Raw genomic sequence first — 19,829 nt, forward strand, 5'->3', positions numbered from 1 at the left:
GTTTAATGTCCTTCCTTTTTTATGAATCGCCTCACTCCAAAGATGCTGGACAGCTTTTGTTTACCTATATCAAATTGCCTAATGTTGGAATTTAGATTTGAAACCCCCTTTGGGGATGAATTTAGTGCAACACAAGTAAACAAAACTTTACACTTTGTAGCCAAGTAGTTACCCGTGTATATATATATATAGCGATGATTTAATTCATGCAGGAAAAAAAGGAAGGGTTTTTAGAGGATACAGTTGTAGAAATCTGTGGAAAGAATTAGAATTAGACAGTGTTGGGCCAAGGAATGGGAATATTCCTAAGGGAAGATTTCATTCACTCTAGAAATTATCTAGCAATTTGTAAAGTTCCCAGGCAAAAAATGTTTTCTGCTTGTGGGAGTTTTTTCCATCTCCTAATTATTCGATTTCACTTTTTCAGGCACAGTGGGCGTTCAATTGCCAGGGCTCCAAGAATATGGTGCCATGGGCAGTTCAACACATGCAACAACTTCTTCAATGTGGGCCTGTCAGCACTGCACCTTCATGAACCAACCAGGCACAGATCATTGCGAGATGTGTAGCCTCCCACGGAGCTAGGCCCTGTTTGGCTTGGCAATTGGGGCGGCCATTACAGACCAACTGGCAGAAATACAGAGGCAAACCTTTAGCCAGGCAGGACTGTTCTTCCTCCTGGGACGATGTACTGTGTGGGGCGGGGCAAGACAGGAAAAGGGGGAAAGGACCCATATCACAGGTATTCAATTGCCATTTACTAGGTGGCAGCTTGCAGTTGGAACAGGATGTCCCGGTGGGAAAAAATAAGATGGCCCCACTGTGCTGCCTTGTCTTTTCTTTGCTCTCAGTATTGTAGAAAGCCAGAGGTCCTGCTTCCCTTGAGCTGAAGTCGCACAGGTCTCTGATCAGCTCTGGGGGCTCATGGCGGTGTGGCCGTGTCGCCCTGTTAGCTTGCATGCCACAAGCTTTCCCCGCCTTAAGCTTGTCAGTGAGGCTTGGCAGTAGTGTTGAAGGGATGACTTGGTCCCCCAGGGCTAGCTTGTGTAATGTTGTTCTCTTGACATGCTTTGCATTTAGCCCCAGAGTTTCTGGGTCACTGGTGCCTGAGCCACATTGGTCCACTCTCTCATTATAGCTTCATATTGAGTGACGTGTGACCGCAGGACATACTGTGGCTTTAAAGCCCCAGGTTAAACCTCGGAACTGGAGAGTGAGGGAAGAACATCTTTCTCAACCAGGCAGAGATGATTCTGGTTGCCTCTTCATCCATTTCTTGCCCTACATCCCTAATGGCAGCAGATATAAAATAATTCCCAGAATTCTGCATCTATGGTTAGCTAAGAGAGAAGGTGATTTTCATCCTGGTTTGGCAACGGGAAGCATATCCTGCCACTTCCAGATTCGGAATCCTACAGCAGCTTCATTCCAGCTGTGCCAGGACTGGGAAAGCAACAGTTCACAAGCAGTTATTTGTACCAAGTCTCCATGCACTATTTTCCCTTTATATTTAAAGCAATTTCCTGGGATCCAAAGCTATGATCAGGCAAAATATCTAGGCATTTTATTCATGTCTATTAATGACTACACAGGGATCAGCACAACAAAGTTAAATGGAGTGTATATTGGAATGGGAGTTTGTCTTACCTCACTAAAATGCCTGTGTAAAAATTACCTTGCCTCTAGAACATAGTGACTGCAATAGAAATGGCCTTGCCTCTAGAACACAACCCTGCCTACCGTTCACATAATCATTATTAGCTGTGCCTCCTATTCCTTTTTTCTCCTGATACCTGGGCTCCTCCATTCAAAAGTGTCCAGGATTTTTTTTTTTTTTTTCATTATCCAAAATTCCCAGTATCTCTGCTAGGACTGTTTATGTTAAGTCACAATTGATTCCCCTCGCAGAAGTATGCTGCATAACAAGCCTATATAATCACCCTGATGAACCTAGCAACATTAGAGAGAAAGAGGTCCTTCACGTCAACTCTCTGGTTGTGTGGACATACGGCCTTTGTTTCTGCCCTGCCATAGTTTATATTCCTAGGACTTTGTCACCACCAAAAAATGTGCCTCCGTCCCAGCTCCCATTTTCATTATGGGCATGTAGGACTGGCCTCCAAACACTTGCTGTGAAGGATGCGGTCTTTGCCTTTCAAGGCAGTTGTAGCTGGGGCTCATAAACACTCTCTCTGGCCCTAGTTATTGCTGGCAGGACGTGTGACTTTTGTTTCCTGGGTTTGCATTTTGACTAGATTTCTCAAGCTCAATGGGCTGTAGCCGCTCTTGCTGTTCTTCTTGGTTCTTTGGGTTGCAGAGGTGTATGTTTGGTTTGGACTGGACTTAACTGAATAACAGCCCTGCAAATAAAAACCTATTAAAAGCATCCAAAATGATGGCTTCGGGTCCTTTTGTTGCTTTCTCCACTTTGCTCTCTACTCGATTTGAATTTATGCAGCCCTTGGGCCCCAAACATTTCTCCTGACAACCATTCATGCATTGTTCCAATACACATATATATGTCATGGTGATTCACTTCAAGTCCCAACAACATCTAATTTCTAAAGCGCTTGCTGTGCATGTGGGCAGTCAGCTATTGTTTCAAATCTCATCTTAAAATAAAAAAATTGGGATCCATGTTTTTAGCAATCTGGCAAGTAAAGAATCTAGGTTTTATGTAAATATGATATGGGTTGTACATGTTAATGGATGCAGCCATTGGTAACAAATGGCTAAACCTGAGCCATTTATGTAAGATGGCTGTTAGGAAGATTAACGTACTTCTGACCTTCTGGATCATGACTTAGAAGTATGAAAGAGTTGGGAGGAAAAAAGATCAAAAGCAGACATAATATCATAAAAAGGTTGCCATAGAGAAAATGGTCAGGAACTACTTTCCACTGCCACATAAACTAGGACCAGAAATAATGGGAACAAGAGACGTTATGGGTTCTCCATCTTTGAATATTGTTAAGAAGGGGCTGGACTGCTACCACCTGAGGAAGAAACTAATTGGCTTTTCTACACATTGCAGAGGATTGGACTAATTGACCCTTGTGGTCTCTTCAAACTCCACAATTCTGTGATTCTAAGGCAATGACTTGGATTAATTGATGAAGGATATAACATTGTTGAGATATTAATACCTTACAAGAGAGAAATAACATTCAAAATGGTTTTGATGGGACAGCTAAATATACCAATTTAAGAGACAAATGCAAAATTCTCAACTTAGGGGGAAACAAAGATAAAATGCACAGATATAGGATAGGGGAAGCCACATAGATAATAGACCTTTCAAGAAAAAAAAAAACTTAAAATATTTGTTTTAATAGTGAGGACCTATGTCCAGCTTGTGGTGTGGCTCCAAGAAAACAAATGCAATTTTAACTTGCATCAATCAAATATTTTCCAAGTCTTGGGAAGTAATTGGCACTTCATTCTGTGTTAGCCAGATCACACCTTGAATATTGCATCAAGGTCTGAAAACCAGTTTTGGAAAGAATTCAGACAAGTATTTCCAGAAAAGAGCAAGAACTAGAAACATTAAGTCCAATGAAGAGAATTTGAAGCAGCTGTAAATGTTTATCTTGGATGGGGGTATGATAGCATGCCAGAGAGACGTCAAAGGACGATACACAGAAAAGTAAGGCTGTGAAGACTTCCATGCATGGAGCGTCCTTTGCACCAATTATAGTATCTGTGAGTTGACCCAAAGTGTGCATGTCTTGTGCATGGACCTGTACCACATAGGTTCTCTTAGATGTGATCCAGGGTAGGATAAATTGAAGGTCTAGAGCAGTGATGGCTAACCTTTTTGTCGTCGCGTGCCAAAAGCAGGGGAGAGTGGGGGGGGGGTTGGCGGGTGCGGGTGCCCACATCCATAATTCAATGCTCCCTGCCATCCCGCGCATGCGCACGGGATCCCCCCACAGTTCCCCCTGCTTTTGGCATGCGATGGCACGTGGGCCCGGTAGGCTCGTTTTTCCTCCTCCCCAGGCTCCAGAGGCTTTCTAAGAGCCTGGGGAGGGCAAAAACAGCCTTCCCCATCCCCCCCCCCGGAGGCCGGAAACAGCCAGTTTCCTGACTTGCAGTGGGACCGGAAGGCCTGAAAATCAGTTGGCCAGGGCGCACATGCGTGCTGGAGCTGAGCTAAGGCAACACTCGCGTACCCACCAATATGGGTCCACGTGCCACCTGGGGCACCTGTGCCATAGGTTCGCCATCACGGGTCTAGAGTGACGTGGCTTCAGAGAACTAGGACTGTTATGGCAGGTAGATGCAGAGTGTGGGAGAAAAAGGGTGTGTTAGTTACTGTGTAGAGGCAGAGGAGATCCAATTGGTGTATGTTTAAGATTTTCTTAATTTGCTTTGGTCAGATAATGCCCTCCCTCCCTGGAATAGCCCACACAAACTTCCAAGGCATGATGTGTTGTCTTTCATATGTAGGATAAAACATTTTTAATTTCATGCACATCCCTTCCAAGAAGGTCAAGATCTATTATTCTAACTAGCAAAGAATAGCTTAAAGTTGCAGGAAAAACAAATTTTGATTGAATTTACTGCTGTTAGGCCTTGGAGCTCATTAACCAGAGAAATGATGGGCTTCTCTTCACGGATTGCATTCAGGATCAAGACAGCCATCTGGTTGAGAATATTTTCATTTGGATTCTAACTCTTGAGTTGAGCTGTGGCTCAATGGATGAAGTGGCCTTTTCCAATTCTACCAGTGCTCTGTAGGTCAGGAGATAGGTTTTGTGTTCCCATCCATTTTCCTTCTGCTTATCTCTATTGTGCCATCTGGACTCATAAACACTGACAAGGGACTGACGTATGTCCCCATCTGGCTACCTGATGTGAACCATGCTGAATGAGCTCTTCCACTTAAAAAAAAAAATGATTGTCTGGATATCATTAAGAGCAAGGGGAAGGGGGAGAGCAGCAAAGCTAATGCCAACAAGACGGGACGTTTCTCTCTAACTTTCAAAAGAAGTAAGTCAAAGCCTTTTTACCTTTTGTAATTCCCAGTTGTCCATATTTCCCAAGAAAACACATGCTGGGGAATTGCAGTTTTGTGCCTTTGTAAACAAGAGTTTTAAACAGAATAAACAGAATTGTGTGCAGCAGAGTTGGAGTGGACAGCTTTTACCCTGAGCTGCTCCTTTTTCTTGTCTATCAATCAAAGAAAGTATGAATAAACAGAGAATTATCCTCTTTACTCTTAAGTGCTAGTGACCTAAAATGTACTTTGGAATATTTGTCCCACACATCTCTTACTTCCCTCCTCCATCCCTTCAGAGATATAAACTGCAGACCGGAGTGTTTCCTATAGCAGGCCAAAAGGATCTGTTTACAATTTGAAGAATGGCAAAATTTCAGGACAATGTTATAAAGTGAAGAGAGGCAGATCTTGGTTTGAAAAAAAAAACAAACAAGCTAGACTTGAAAGAATTACCACATCTTGCCATCTGAAGATTTCAGCAGGTAAATTAAGTTTCTATTCATTTGTGGTTTTTTTAAAAAAATTAAATATTTTTTTGAAAGTCTTGATCACAGACTGGCTGGCAAGTCAGAGTTGGAATCTAATTCATCTGGAAAGTGGCAAACTGGACGGCAGCATTAACTTTTCGGGCTTAATGCATTTTCAATTCCTTCCTATTAAAATGTCTTGAATGGATAAGCACATATTAGCCTGAGTAGGTGGCTCAGTGGCTAAGATACTGAGCTTGTCGATCAGAAAAGGTCAGCAGTTCGGTGGTTCAAATCCCTAGCACAGGTCTCCTGCGTGAGCAGGGGTTTGGATTAGATGATCTCCAAGGTCCCTTCCAACTCTGTTACTGTTTATATAGGAAACACAATAGGACATCAGGCTAGATCCATAGATAGCTAGGTTCAGATGGCAAAGTCGTGACTTCTGTATGTCAGACTAGGTCACATTACTTGCCTTGCTCATCGTCAATTTAATCTGCTCCTTTCTATTTTTCTGCAATCGGACATTAGTTTCAGCTATTGGCCCAAATCAGCCTCTTATTTTATATGCAAAGGGAGAAAGGTTTAAAAGGACCAGTTCTGAACAAAGGAGGGGAGAGCTGAGGTTGGGTGAGGAATGGAAACAGGACCCCCAGACCCCAAGTGACAAGGGCCTTCAAGCAGTTGCAGCAGCCACTCTCTGACTGGCTATAGCTAGCCTGGTCTGTTAGCCTGAAATCATGGGAAAGAATGCAAGTGAGAATGAAATAAAAAAAAGAATATTTCCAGTCTTGAGAGATTTCGGCCAGCTGTATCTCTTTCTTCCTCTTCCCTTCATGCTTGGTGTGTTAGAATATGATAGCACCCTTAATAGCAACCATATAATTTATTGTGCTTATCTACTGCTGAATTAATAAACAGACTAAAGATGATCACATGTTGGTTGACACAGGTCCAATCCAATGAAGACACAGCCTAAGCTACCCCCATCCTAACAATAAGGAGCTAGCAAGATTGAGCAATTTGTGTTCTCAGATCCACAGTTTCTACTCTCTCCTGTCCACCCACTTCCACTTCTTTCCAACTTGCAACATCCCAAAGTTTCAAAGCTATTGAGGCACATGGAGGAAATGGGGACCTTCTATGGAGAGGACAGTCATAAGTCAGTTGATATCCAAGTTCCAACATGACGTCATCAAACCCCTGGACAATATTTCCATCCAGCTGGACTTGGACTGGTGAATGGATGCAAGGAGTGTTGTGTTTCTACGGCTACAGAAGAAGAGACGCCCCTTTTTTCTCTGCCCACTGATATGACAAACTGGTGACCAGCCCAGCTAGATGAGCGACCATATGGGAGCCATCAAGGAAAAAAAAGGGTGGGGTTGGACGCAGAACAGGAATGTGGCTGTGAGGTCTGTGCGGAGACTGTAAAGAGGATCTTTTGATTTGGTCTTCCTTCTCTTGCCGCTGTCAAGGCAGCATGAAGCAGATTCTCTGGCTGCTGTTGTTGGTTGCCGTCAGCTGTGCAGCCATATCGAAGCGGCGGGAATCCATCCCCGAATGGGACTACCGATCAGAAGGTAACAGGTCCCAAACATGGCCTTCCCCAGAAAGCCGGCTGTTGCTTGGGACAACAAAGTTTTCTTCATTGTGAATTAGGGCAGAGGGGCACTTGGATAGACTGGCCCCTCTTTGCTAAGGGCCTTGGAACCCCCGTTGTGCAAAGGGAGAATGATTGTGGGGGCACACTTGCTTTCGACAGTAGATGCCCTAAAGCCCATTTGTTTTTCATAAAGGCTGCTAATCTGAGATTCCAATCCTCTCCCAACTTCCAATTTCCACATTTCTTATACAGTTCTGAACTTCTTTTCTGCATGCATGATTCTTCACAGTTTTAAGTATCTGTGAGCAACTGAATTTTAACTATAAATCATATTTCTCTTTGTGCAGCTCCCAGGACATGTTTTCAGGGAGTTGAGCACATTTCACTTTAGAAACAATACTGTAGGTTCTAAAATGAACTCTGAAGGAAAGGCAGATCTTTTTTCCACCCCGAAGATGAATTCAAAAATCAGGGTCCCTTTATTCTGTCATTTTGTTTAATGAAGCAACTTTATTCCTCCTAAACTTGCTCTCCACCTGAACTCATATGAGAAGGGTGAGCTGCCACATTGTTTTACAGAGGTTTTTGAGCACTTTCTTTTACCCATGAAGAAGGTATGAATGTATGGTGAAGGTCTGGCTGTTGTCCTCAATAGTCCTACTAGATTTCATGTTAATGGTGTGGAAATGCCTCCTTCTCAGGTGCGTACAGCATTTAGGAACAAAAGTGCAATACTGGAGGAAGAGGGGAAGGAAAAGAAGGAGTTAAGTTGTTGTTGTTGTTGTTATTACCACACAATAGTTCTAACTACCAGATAGTTCTGAGTCTGACTGGATGTAGCACAGTATTTTGACTCAGATTCTTTTCAAGGATCTAGCTAATGATACTATTGTAATATAGGCATTGAACCAAATAATGTGAAATTTTGTAATTGATGTCCTGAGATTCATATGGTGTCCAAATGCTTTTCTAGATCTTTTGGTATGTTCCCAATCACTAGTACTTTCTTTTTATGCATTCACCCAATCTGTATTTGAAGGTGTTTATTTTTCCTTATTTTTTTTTAAGACAATGATGACGATTTTACACAACTCCTTCTTTGTTTTATCACATTCCAGTTTGGTCTTCTTTTCTCTTTCCTCTTCCAGCTGATAAAGTCAATACGAGGGGATGTTCTAATCTTACTGTGGTTCTTGACAACTGGAAATTTGCTATTATGACTCAGATCAGGAATCTTCTCCTCCATGATCACCAAACAGTGTTGCCTGACTATGGAAGGTGAGAGCGGGGGTCCAGGCAGAAATCTGAATAGGTTTCTAATTGACTTAGTGTAACACCTCAAAATATGCCAGTCTTAGTGGAGAATTGATAAATTTGTGTCAGCAGCTGATCTAGAAGAACAAGGGTAGTGGAATCGAATTGTTCATAGGATTAGGATTAAGATTAAATAGAACATGCTCCTAGGATGTTTGCACAACATACAAAACCAATGGGTAGATTTTCACAACATCCTCAGTCATTTTTGAACCCGTTTTTTGGTCCAATGTGTACGTATCCAGACCTTGAGATATATTTTGATTAAAAAAACCAAACACTGGCTCAATCTTTAAAGATCCTGGGTAGTGCACAAAAAGCAACAATGGCACATGTTGGCCTGTTAACCAGCCCTAATGAAGGAACAAACAAGCAATTTACCATTTGCAGATTGGTAAGACTGAGCTGATGAAATTGGACACCTGCCTCCTTGAGCAGAAGGTTGGACTAGAAGATCTTCAAGGTCTCTTCCATCCCGATGATTCTATGTACTGTTGTGGACTATACAGCTAAATAAAATAAATATTTCTGGGTCAATGTCATTGCATCTGTATTATGGAAGCATCCCCAAGAAATGAGCATTTGCTTGAGCAAAGTTTTGCGCAAATGACTTGCATCTATATAAATAAATTGCCGCCTAGATGCCATAATCGAGTTTGGCAGCATAGATCCAGCTCTGTTGTTGAACCTTGCCAGAATAAAATGAAAGCCGGATTCTGTTAAATTAGCATAGGGTGTTTTGTTATTTAACCCATATCCCTTCTTGCCTGTTCTCTTTTCAGAATCAAACCTCTTTCTGATGCCCTGGATGACCTATACAAGGAATTTAATGCTCTCAAGGAACATCTTGGAGAACTAACTAAACGCTTTGAGGGGGTGGAATCTTTTGTAGATGAGATGAACAAAAGGCAGAACCTGTCTCCTGCTAAGCCTTTCATCAGGGCTGCCCAACTAGGAGAGAAAAGGGTTGCCGTCCTGCCAGCCAAACGCCGCAGAATCCTGATCCGGAATGGGAGGCGGATCATAGAGCCCATGTCTGAGGGAAGGCAATAAGTGCTCCAGCTGGTGTCGGACCTTCACTGCAATTTTGGAAACCAAACGCATCCTTTTGTCTGCCTGTCTTTTCCCCTAAAAAAAACTTCCTATGAGGGCTTAAGTGTGACAGACCCAGGATAAAGGTATTAAATAGGAATCCTTTCTTGGCTGATAATCTGGAGACACAATTCCCAATGTATTATTGGAATGCCAAGGAACGGTTCCTTGGTAGAGTGGTTTTATCAAAGACATGTCTCCTTAAGAGTAGACTATGACTCATAAAACCCTGCCGCTGTTTTAAGTGATGCACAGCTTAATTTAATGACAGATGAAATCACCACCTGACAGGTTGAAAAAGTAGATACAGCACCCAGTTTGTATCACATTCTCTGGTTCTTAAATTTGTTAGGAATGATTCTGGCTGCTTTACATAGTTCTTACATGCTATTTGCACACTGTGTAATAGTTACAAACCATGATAACCCACCAAAATGGGGATTATTTGTTACTTTCCATGACTGAAAACTACATTACAATCTACACCACCCATTTCTGGAAGTAGAAATGAATTGATTTTTAAGATACAGAATTTTACACCCCATGCAAACATGTACATCCTTCTATTTGCACTGCTATTTGTTATGCTCACTGAAACATTCCATGTATGACTCCAGAAATACTTTATGAAAAAGCAGAGCTATTTTACATTTAAAGGTGGCTGGCAATCAATAAAGATTTGCTTATGGATACAACATTAAGGAAAGTACCAACTCTCTACATCGATTCCAATTTATCTGTGTGGATGTGTGTGTGTGTGTGTGTGTGTGTGTGTGTGTACCAGTTATGACAAACGTCTTTTCCTATCTGTTCTCACCATTAGAGAATGCCCACCGTTTGTCTAAATATTTAACTAAAAAGGTAAAGTTTTTCCTGTCAGTTGTGTCTGACACTAGGGCACGGTGCTCCTTTCCATTTCTTGGCCGAGGGAGTCAGCGTTGTCTGAAGACAATTTCTATGGTCATGTAACCAGCATGGCTATACACCAAAGGTGCACAGAATGCTATTACCTCCCCACCAAAGTGGTACCTATTAATCTACTTGCACTTGCACGCTTTCAAACTTCTAGGCGGGCATATTTAACTAGGAGACATTAAATTGCTCATAGGTGTAGGGTTGCAAGATGAGAAATCGACCATAATTGCATTACAGGCTCTTGTATCCAAAACTGCTTGATAAAATGCGTACCCTGTGCTCCAGTGGCAGCCACATGATCTAAAACTTTCAGTCCATGTAAGCATCTTCATAAGAAGCTTCATTTCCTGAAGACGAATCCCTGCAAATTGGCTCCTTTGGCTATAATTTACTAATGAGCTTCCTTATTTCTTGAATGATCCTTTTTAAAAACCCACTACTGTAGTCAGATCAGATGCTACAAAAGAGGAAGCTGAGTGCATTTTAAGCACAAAGGATCCAAATTCTTCTCCATCTTTATGCCAAAGCTGGTTTTAGCCAAAGAGAAAAGTCAGGCCTAATTTCCACATATCTAAATATAAACAGATTAGAAGCAATTGCATATTATATAACTTTTCTGGTTCTCCTAGGAGCTGACAGACTATTGTGGCTTGATGTTATGTATGGCTGGTAAGCATATGCCTTGAAGGCTGTATCTTGGTACCAGGCCTTTGCGCAGGCTCTCATGTTTTAGCAATGGAAAAACACTGCTGATTTTTTAATCGGCTTAATGGTTTGATTGTTTCCAGACTTCTCTTCTCAAGCACTAGGGACACAGATTTAGCACATCCATCAACATCCACATCATGCTCATTGAAGCTGTGTTTAGTATTGTAAGATTCACAGTTTCCTAAAACATAGATTGCAGATAGGTTAAGTTATGGGTGGCATAAGGCCTAAAAAACAAATCAGCTCACCTCTTTACAATAAACTACTGGAAAAATTGTCCCAGTCAAGTTTTGCTATAACATTTCAAATTATTTGGATATGACAAATGTGTGGGGAAAGCTGCATGAGTCTTTTCTTACTTGTTTTGAGCTATGCTTGTCAATAAAAACTTGGCAAGGTAATTTATTCTTCTCCCTCTTGCAACTTATTGCGTTACTCTGAGGTAAAATGGACGGCCAATACATTTTATAAACAAACAAACAAAACGTATATACCTAGTTTAATTTTCAGCAGGATTTAATAAATGATATTTAGTGTATTATAAAGAACATACATCATTTTTAACAAAAAACACTGAAGTTTACATAATGTAAGCTATAGCTTTTGGAAGGCCAAATTGCATTGACTCATTCATTATACACCCACAGACACAAAGCATTTAATGGCTATGCCAGAAATATTTTTATGTAAAGAAGGTAAGCATTTGAGACTGACATTCTTGAACCTGCATTTTTAAGTGTGTATTTTTTCAAAGCATATTTTTTGAGTGTACAAATAAATCTGTAAATTAATCTAGCACGTACTTTGCTATGGATCCTAGTAACCAAAATGAAGTCCTTGCTTTATGTTTATACAAATGTATTCATTTTGCTAAAATTTTATTTATTTATTAAATTTATAGGCCACCCATCTCACGATCACACAACTCTGGGTGGCTAATAACATTATAAAATAAAATTATAAAACATTAAAACCGTAGGTGTAACACTAATAGAGAATTGGCTAAGATGGGGAGTTATAAACGACCAGTTCGTTCTCACAGGGAGGGACTACTCAGGGTACCGTCAGTCAAATTATGCCGACTGGCGACTCCCAGGGGGAGGGCCTTCTCTGTGAGGGCTCCAACCCTTTGGAATGAACTGCCCCTGGAGATACGGAATATCCCTGATCTCCGTGCTTTCCGCCGTGCCCTCAAGACCCTCATGTTCCAACAAGCGGGGCTAAACATATGAACATGTGAATGATTTTTTAAAAATGTTATCTAATTCTGGGTTTTATTTAATTGACCAAACTAAGTAATAATTTTAATTAGCAATTTTAAGATGTTTGTGTGTCTATATTTTTCTTGACTGTACACCGCCTTGAGTCCTACGGGAGAAAGGCGGTATAGAAATATAATAAATAAATAAATAAAATGGGATGAAGGTGGGATTTTTCATTTAGTAATTTGCTAATCCCACCTCCAGAAGGGCACACACCAGTGGTTCTGTCTAGTTCTTGCGAACCAGTAGTAACGGCGGCGGGAAGCTCCGCCCACCTGCCCGGACGTCATCATGAACGATCTGCGCATGCACAGAAGCGCACGCGCACACTCCCATTGCGAACCAGTACCAGAGGTAAGTAGAAACCACCCCGGCGCAAACCCATATCTGGACTCCAGGAATAGAAAGAGACAGGTTCAAGGCCAACGGTGAAATGCACTTACCTTCACTACTGGTTCAGAAATGTGAGCGCACGCTCGCATGCACCTCTTCTGCACATGCACAGAGGGTCAAAAACGGGACATAATGACGTCCCGGCAGGTGGGCGGAGCCTCCCACCGCAGGCCCTACCGGTTTGCATGAGCCAGATAGATCCGGCTGGATTTCACTGCTGTTCAAGGCCCTTTTGGAAGGCCAAGAGGGTAGAAGCATATCTCACCTTGAGGGATTTGATGTTTCAGATGATAGGAGCCACAGCAGAAAAGGCTCTTCTCCTTGGCCAACGGGGTCTGCTCATTGCTCCTTCTGCCAATCTGAGTGGAGCAGGCCAATCCCATTGGGGTGAGATGTTTCCTCAGGTTACATCAACAAAATGTATTAAAACAAACAATTGAGGCTTCTCTAAAAATATTTCCAAGCCTTACTTCAATCTAACATTTTCTGGGACTATTATGCCCCATATTATGGCTACTCATTAAATTTAATACACTGCAAAAGCACAAAAGTATTCTTCAAATTTGTGTCTATTAGAATGCCATTCTTATGTCTTTCTGAAAAATTTCTAGCTTCTATAAACTATTCTATGTGCATTTTTGCTCCAGATATGTACATATTTAAATAGAACCATTTGTAGGCTCTATCTTTAAAGTTTGTTATTATATCTTTGATTTTCACAGTTGCATAAACTCCTATCAAAATCTACAAACCCCCAAAATCAAGATTACACATATAATCACTTTGCAGTTTTCTAGAGAATAGATTTAAATCCATTTTAGTTTGTGAATCAGCAATCAAGCTTGATGAAATTAAAAAAATACTAAAAAATCTCTGTGACTGACCCAGACTGGACCGGCAACATTTCCTGAGATATGTATATTTGCTTTCATCCGTGAAAAAACACTAAGGCATAATAAAGGCAAATGGGGGTTAATAGATAAGAGGAAATAAATCATGTTAATGGTATTTTGGAAGGATAGCTATCACTGCAAGCAACACTGCCATCTACTGTCTCAGCTGCACTGTGATTTTATTTTTTATTTTTTTTTTACACTGACACCTACAGCTACTGTTGCATGCAAATGCCAAATGATTGCCACTTTCTCATTCTAGCTTTGAAATGTGGGGTTGGATCTGAACAATTATTACAAAACTTTAATAGAACAAAAAGCTGTGGAATCAACAGCAAGCAACATGTCAAATATACCACAATGCCCAGCCTACATGAACCTTTTGTTGGCTAGGCACCAAACCAACCATTATTTTTTGTACTGCTATTCCGATTTTTAGAGTCGGAGCAAAATGTGACTGACTTGGTGGGAGGGCTGTTTTTTTCTGACTATACTCATTTCTATTTATTTAAAGCCACAACAGGCCTATAAGATAGACTTAAGAAACCAGTTGAAAGTCAACTCATGAACTGATGATTAAAATCCAATATTTGAGCCATGACATACACTTAGTATCTGCAGAAAAATCAATAGCAATAGCAATAGAACTTAGACTTATATCCTGCCCCATAGTGCTTTACAGCACTCTTGGGCAGTTTACAATTGGCATATTGCTCCCAACAAGCTGGCCCCTCATTTCACACACTGGGGAAGGATGAGTCAACCATGAGCCCCATCAAGACCAAACTCCAGGCTGTGGGCAGTTAGCCTGCAATACAGGTAGTCCTCGATTTACAATCGAGCTCAACATTTCTGTTGCTAAGCAAGACAGTTGTTAAGTGAGTTTTGTCCCATTTCACGACCTTTCTTGCCACAGTTAAGTGAATCACTGCAGTTGTTAAATTAGTAACACGGTTGTTAAATGAATCTGGTTTCCCCATTGACTTTGCTTGTCAGAAGGTTGCAAAAGGTGATCGCATAACCCTGGAACACTGCAACGGTCATAAATATGAGTCAGTTGTCAAGTATCTGAATTTTAATCACATGACCATGAAGATGCTGCAACGGTTGTGTAAAAAAAATGGTGATAAGTCACTTTTTTCAGTTCCATTATTATTTTGAACTGTCATTAAAGGAACTATTAAGTCGAGGACTATCACTGAGCCACCTCAGCTCTTTACTCAATTCCAAAAATGGATGATTGGGATCTCTCTTGGAGTCCAGATGTGCTTGCTTTTTCTCTACACATCTGATTTCACAGGGTAGTGTTAAGAGTCCCACAAAACCCAGGCATCCTTCAGCAACAACCGGGAACCACTCTCAAGAGTTCCCATATTAAAGACACCTTGGAGTCAAGCTATTCCATTTGGCTCTATGGACGCATCCACGCAGCCGCTTTGCCGTCCATGCACATGTATTGTTCCCTTTCCCAATCCAGCCCTGTGATTTCCTGGTGGTCTCCCATCCAAGCGGGGATCATCAGACCCGATGCTGCTTGGCTTCCCGGCAAAGGCAAGATCGACCAGGAGTTTCTCGGATGCCCGGAGGACCCCAGTCCAGCCAAGAATGTTTGAGCCACTCTTTTTTTGCAGTGTTCCCTTCTCCTCCCACCAGTGGGAACCACACACGCTTTCTAAGCTTTCCCCCCTTCAAATACAAATGCAAAACCACGCATCCGCCATGCATTGGCTCCGTGCGTCCCTCTTTGTAGCCCCAGCCCCGCCCCAAGGAGCATCCTCTCCTTGGGGCGCCCTGACATTCGTTTATTCCCCAGCAAGCCGCTCCTGTATGGGGACCCGCTCTTCTCATCTCCATGGCAACAGCGAGCCGCACCAGCAGCGGGAGAAGGCGCGACAAGAGCTTGCCCTCCCTCCTTCCTTCCCTCCCTTTACGGCGCGTCGTAAACCTTCTCTGCAGCCGCTTGTGCTTCCGCCAGCTCCAGTCGACAGTCCGGAGAGAAGAGACAGACAGACAGAGACAGCCGTAAAGCAGCGCCTCTTCCCGCGCTTAGTAACTGGTGGCGTTCCGACCGCTGCCTTGGAGAGAAGGAGGAGGCGGGGTCAGAATGGCAGCTCCGCCCCTTTAGCTTTGTAGCGGGGGGGGGCATCTATGCCGGGTTTGGGGGAGGGGCGGGGGAGAGGCGAGACCAGTTGCTTGCTTAGCTCCGCTGATTTGCGGTTTGTGCCGATTCTATTCCAAGTCTCCAAGCCTTGCCTTGTCTATTGTGAAAGTGTGTGTGTGTGTGTTGGGGTGGGGGTGAGGGGTGTTGTCCTTCGGGGTTTATTGTTCTCTTCGTTCCCACCGGGGTAGTAGTATGGCCCGGGTGGGGCGGACCCTTGCACGCAAGCTGACTTGCTCCGTTCCCACGTGCTTTCGCAGACGAGGCGGGCTGACACCTGAAGGGCTCTCCGGTTCTGCCCCCACATCTCTCTGATTCCCCTTTTCCAGGCTGGCAGCGGCAGTCATGGCCCAGGTGGGGCACAGGGTGGATTACCTGGCGGGGTTTTGCTGCCCGGTTGGGGGATTGGCAGCCGGGAAGCCCCGCGTGCTGTGCCACGAGAACCAGATCTACCTCTCCAATGGCACCGAGTACGTCTATGTCTACGACCAAGAAGGGCGGCTGATGAAGGTACGTCTGGACTGGCGCTTGGTCCTGCTAGTCGAGCCTTCTTCTTTTCAGGGGCGGGAGCTACCTGGGGAGATACCAGACGCTGGAAATCAGGTCAGATGCTGGGAGGCAATTTTAGGGCTGATGGGGCGACTGGAGGAGGCAGAGCCTTTAAAGATCATGACAACAGCAGCAGCAGCAGCGTTTAAAAGTTTGAAAACACACAGTATGTTAATAATTACAGAATCCTAGTTGACCTCTCTTAACCTGTTTTAATATCTCCCCTCAGTGTACAGAACAATGCATTGTCTAAGCACCGAAGAAGATAATTACAGGTGCAATTCACACTGCATCCTTTAGCGCTAGCTTTAAAGCTACCTTCCCCAGTCTGACAGCTTCCAGATATAATGAAGTACAATTCCACTCTTTACTTAGTGCATGATGGGTATTGTGGTCCAAAGCATCAGAGGATGCCGGGATGAATTAAATCCCACTGATGTATGTCTGCAGCAGGTTGCTGTATCAAGCTGACCTTGATTGATCTCAGAAGCAAAGCAGGGTCGTTCCTGATTAGTATTGGGATGGGTAACTTCTAGGAATTTCAGGTCTGTAGACTAGACAGGGAACTTGAAAATGTGTTCTGCAAGAATGCGCTGCCAAATCATTCCATACTGTTGGCAAAAAGGCTGCATGAGTGTACCCAAAAGTCTCTGTAAATTGAGTTTGATTTGGTGGGTAAAAACTGATTTGAAGAGATGCATTCATTTTCATGGTAGCTCTGTTTCCCAGTTTGTAATTTTATCATGAGTTTTATTCAACCCCATAAATGCTAAAAATAAACATGTTTATACAGCACATGAGCACGAAGCGAATTCTATACAGATCTATCTTATGTCACTAATCCTAATACTAAGCATTTGAACTAAAAAGAGAATAAGTAGAGCAGCACTGCAACACAATAATGTTATCCCTAACAGAATGTTGAATTTCTCTGCTCCTTCCCTTCAGGAGACTCAAAGATAGAAGTAGTAAAGTGTCTTTGGTGGCTTTGTTTAGGAGAATTAGTCCAAAGTAGTGACAGAAAGCAAATTCTTGCACCAGAGGAAACTGTGAAGAAAAGCAAAAATTGCATACAATGTACCTTTCGCACAATGGGAGATAACTTGGTGCACTCTAGAAGTTTGGGCTATAAAATCTCTCATTTGTCATATTTCTGAGAGCTAATGTGTCCAGAACGTCTGTAGGGCACTTGCTAACCTATCCAAGTCATAAAATATATCCTGACAGTATGGGATCCATTCAGTGATTGGATTGTGACCAGTAATTCTTTTTATCATGAATGAAGGCGAATATATGTGTCCCACATATTTTTTTTATTGTTCATCCTTTTAAGATGCTTTCAAAACACATCGGTTTACATTTGCTTGGTTCCTATCAGGGACCAGAAATATTTTGCAAATAAGTGTTGGAAGTTGTCTTCCAGCATGTGATTTTTTAGGAGAAAATCAGGCAGTGGGAGAAAATGAAGTTTGCCCTTCATAGTTCTGGATTAGAGCAAATGAGATCTATCACATTGTCCATACAGTTAGCTCCTTTGCTACTCCTGACAAAAGTAAAACTTGATTAGAAATGTAGCTAGGGCGTTGCGTTTTTCCCTCATCAGTCCCTTGAGTTTTTAATCTGTTAATTTCTTTTTAAAAAACTAGTCTGCTTCTTAGGAGCAGAGAACAGATGAGTAGAATGCACTGCAAACACATATATCGTGTGTGTGTGTGTCTGTGGGAGGCTTAATAATAAGAATGGCATAGTAGTTCAGAGAAAACCAAGGTGAAATGGATCCTATATGGTTAACCCAGATTGGTTTGATGCTTTGTTTTATGCCCTTCCCATCGCATTATTCTAACACGAGCCCAAGATCATCCAAGTTCACCCCCACTCTCCCTCCTCCCCCCTTTATCTGGTATTTTACATAAATAGTGTGCTGGAAACCACAGCTTAATGTTTGAAAGACTCCTTGGGTTATTAATTTTTTCCTATAAAATTGAACAGGCAGGGAGGATGTGTGAGATGCAGAGAAGCTCTTAACTGTCTAAATCTTTAATTTAGATTTTTCTTGTTGATTTTTTTATGATATCTTTTTCACCATAGCAACCTTTGGTAGCAAATCGGTTGTTCTTCATAAGTCACCTACGTGTAGCATCCAATTCTTAGCATCCAATTCTTGACATCAATCTGTGGTGATTCTTCTCCCCCTTAAAACTGCCTTTACACATCTGCCTTTTGTCTCTAGAGTAGTCTTGTTGAACTATAAAATGAAGGATATGTTTTCTGTTTGCTGTATTGTCACAAGTGATACATATATGAAATATATTTTTCCCAGATTGCATAGATTTTCCAGTGTTGATTCCTTGATCTAAACCATACCTTCACATATTAAAGCAATGTTTTTGAACCTCAACAATTTTAAGGTGGGTGGATTTCAACTCCCAGAATTCCCCAGCTGGTAAGCTGGGTAGGGAATTCTGGGAGTTAAAATTGCACACTTGAAACTTACTGAGGTTCAGAAACCCTGTATTAAAGCACCCCTTTAATTTATTCTTTTGATTTTACCTAAGAAGCCTATTTTGATAATAACCGGCTGAACCTTGCACACTTTCCACTCACATAGAGAGATAGGTAACAAATAGGTTAATATGCATATAGATTATTAGTTTATCAGACAAATGATAAAAATACAAATGATAGAAATGCAGGGATTTCTCGTGCAGAGATGGTACCCAGTTCTCTATGCTTATAATATTGTTGCAGCTTTGACTGCAGACAGATGTGTGTGTTGAGTGCTGCTTGTTCTCTCATTGCTGAAATGATAGCCCCCATCTTGGATATAATATGCCACTTGTTCAGCAACGCATCAGCAATCGCTAATAGCTTAAAAAGAGGAATGACATGCAAAATAACGTTCTCCTCTTATTGGAGGGTATGCTTTTAGGTGAAAAATAGTAAGAACTGCACATCCTCAGATAAAGAAACAAAACAAATAAGCTTTACTTCAAGCTTCCCTCTAGCTGAGAATGAAGCTCCTTTTAAATCAAGGAATATACAGAAAATGGCTTCAGACTAGATGTGCTGAGGTGTTTTAAATGATACTCAAAGGATCCTGGGTCTGATTCTGCTCAAGGCAGCAACTTATTACTTGATTTCTTTAGTAGATTTCTATCGCACCATAATCTATCCAACCCTCAGTGGTGGTAAGTCCTTCAAGGTAGCCCAGGCAAGGAGTAATGGCTCTACTTTTATAGTAAGCCTGCACATATTTCTCCCCTCCTCTCATTTTAACTCTCCAGACCTCCCAGAAACGGAGTAGTTGCTTGATTCTCCTGACACAAGCACAGGCCAATTTGATAGGGTGCTGCAGTTCTGCCAGTAACCTGTTGCCAAGCATGAAGGTCTTTGTAGATTAACATCTGCACTTTAGTTTGCACACAGAAGCCAATGAGCAGCCAAAGCGGAGCCTGCAGTAACAGGGGCTC

At 42.1% G+C, this 19,829-nt stretch overlaps 3 protein-coding genes across 3 annotated transcripts in view; all 3 read left to right on the forward strand.

The window, feature by feature from the left end:
* Positions 1 to 2,393, forward strand: part of NPLOC4 (NPL4 homolog, ubiquitin recognition factor) — a 49,452-nt gene extending 47,059 nt beyond the window's left edge. The window contains exon 17 of the mRNA XM_060688782.2: positions 428 to 2,393. Coding sequence (XP_060544765.2) covers positions 428 to 585 — 158 coding nt within the window. The 3' untranslated portion in view covers positions 586 to 2,393. The remainder of the gene's footprint in view (positions 1 to 427) is intronic.
* Positions 2,394 to 6,515: 4,122 nt separating this feature from the next.
* On the forward strand, positions 6,516 to 10,182 carry LOC148115387 (uncharacterized). The gene is made up of 3 exons (XM_087887049.1): positions 6,516 to 7,052; positions 8,224 to 8,353; positions 9,172 to 10,182. Exons 1-3 carry the CDS (start codon positions 6,953 to 6,955, stop codon positions 9,440 to 9,442), a joined length of 501 nt encoding a protein of 166 aa, XP_087743175.1. The 5' UTR covers positions 6,516 to 6,952; the 3' UTR covers positions 9,443 to 10,182.
* Positions 10,183 to 15,459: 5,277 nt separating this feature from the next.
* Positions 15,460 to 19,829, forward strand: part of FAAP100 (FA core complex associated protein 100) — a 29,393-nt gene continuing 25,023 nt past the window's right edge. The window contains exons 1-2 of the mRNA XM_034412755.3: positions 15,460 to 15,750; positions 16,140 to 16,320. Coding sequence (XP_034268646.2) covers positions 16,156 to 16,320 — 165 coding nt within the window. The 5' untranslated portion in view covers positions 15,460 to 15,750; positions 16,140 to 16,155. The remainder of the gene's footprint in view (positions 15,751 to 16,139; positions 16,321 to 19,829) is intronic.

Source organism: Pantherophis guttatus, chromosome 2, assembly GCF_059756535.1.
Source record: "Pantherophis guttatus breed Tessera chromosome 2, ASM5975653v1, whole genome shotgun sequence".
NCBI lineage: Eukaryota > Metazoa > Chordata > Lepidosauria > Squamata > Colubridae > Pantherophis > Pantherophis guttatus.

Coding starts and splice junctions, on each gene's coding strand:
- LOC148115387 (XM_087887049.1), top strand. CDS start 6,953: ATGAAGCAGATTCTCTGGCTGCTGTTGTTGGTTGCCGTCAGCTGTGCA. Junction 7,053..8,223: donor ATGGGACTACCGATCAGAAG/GTAACAGGTCCC, acceptor TTCCTCTTCCAG/CTGATAAAGTCAATACGAGG. Junction 8,354..9,171: donor GTGTTGCCTGACTATGGAAG/GTGAGAGCGGGG, acceptor TTCTCTTTTCAG/AATCAAACCTCTTTCTGATG.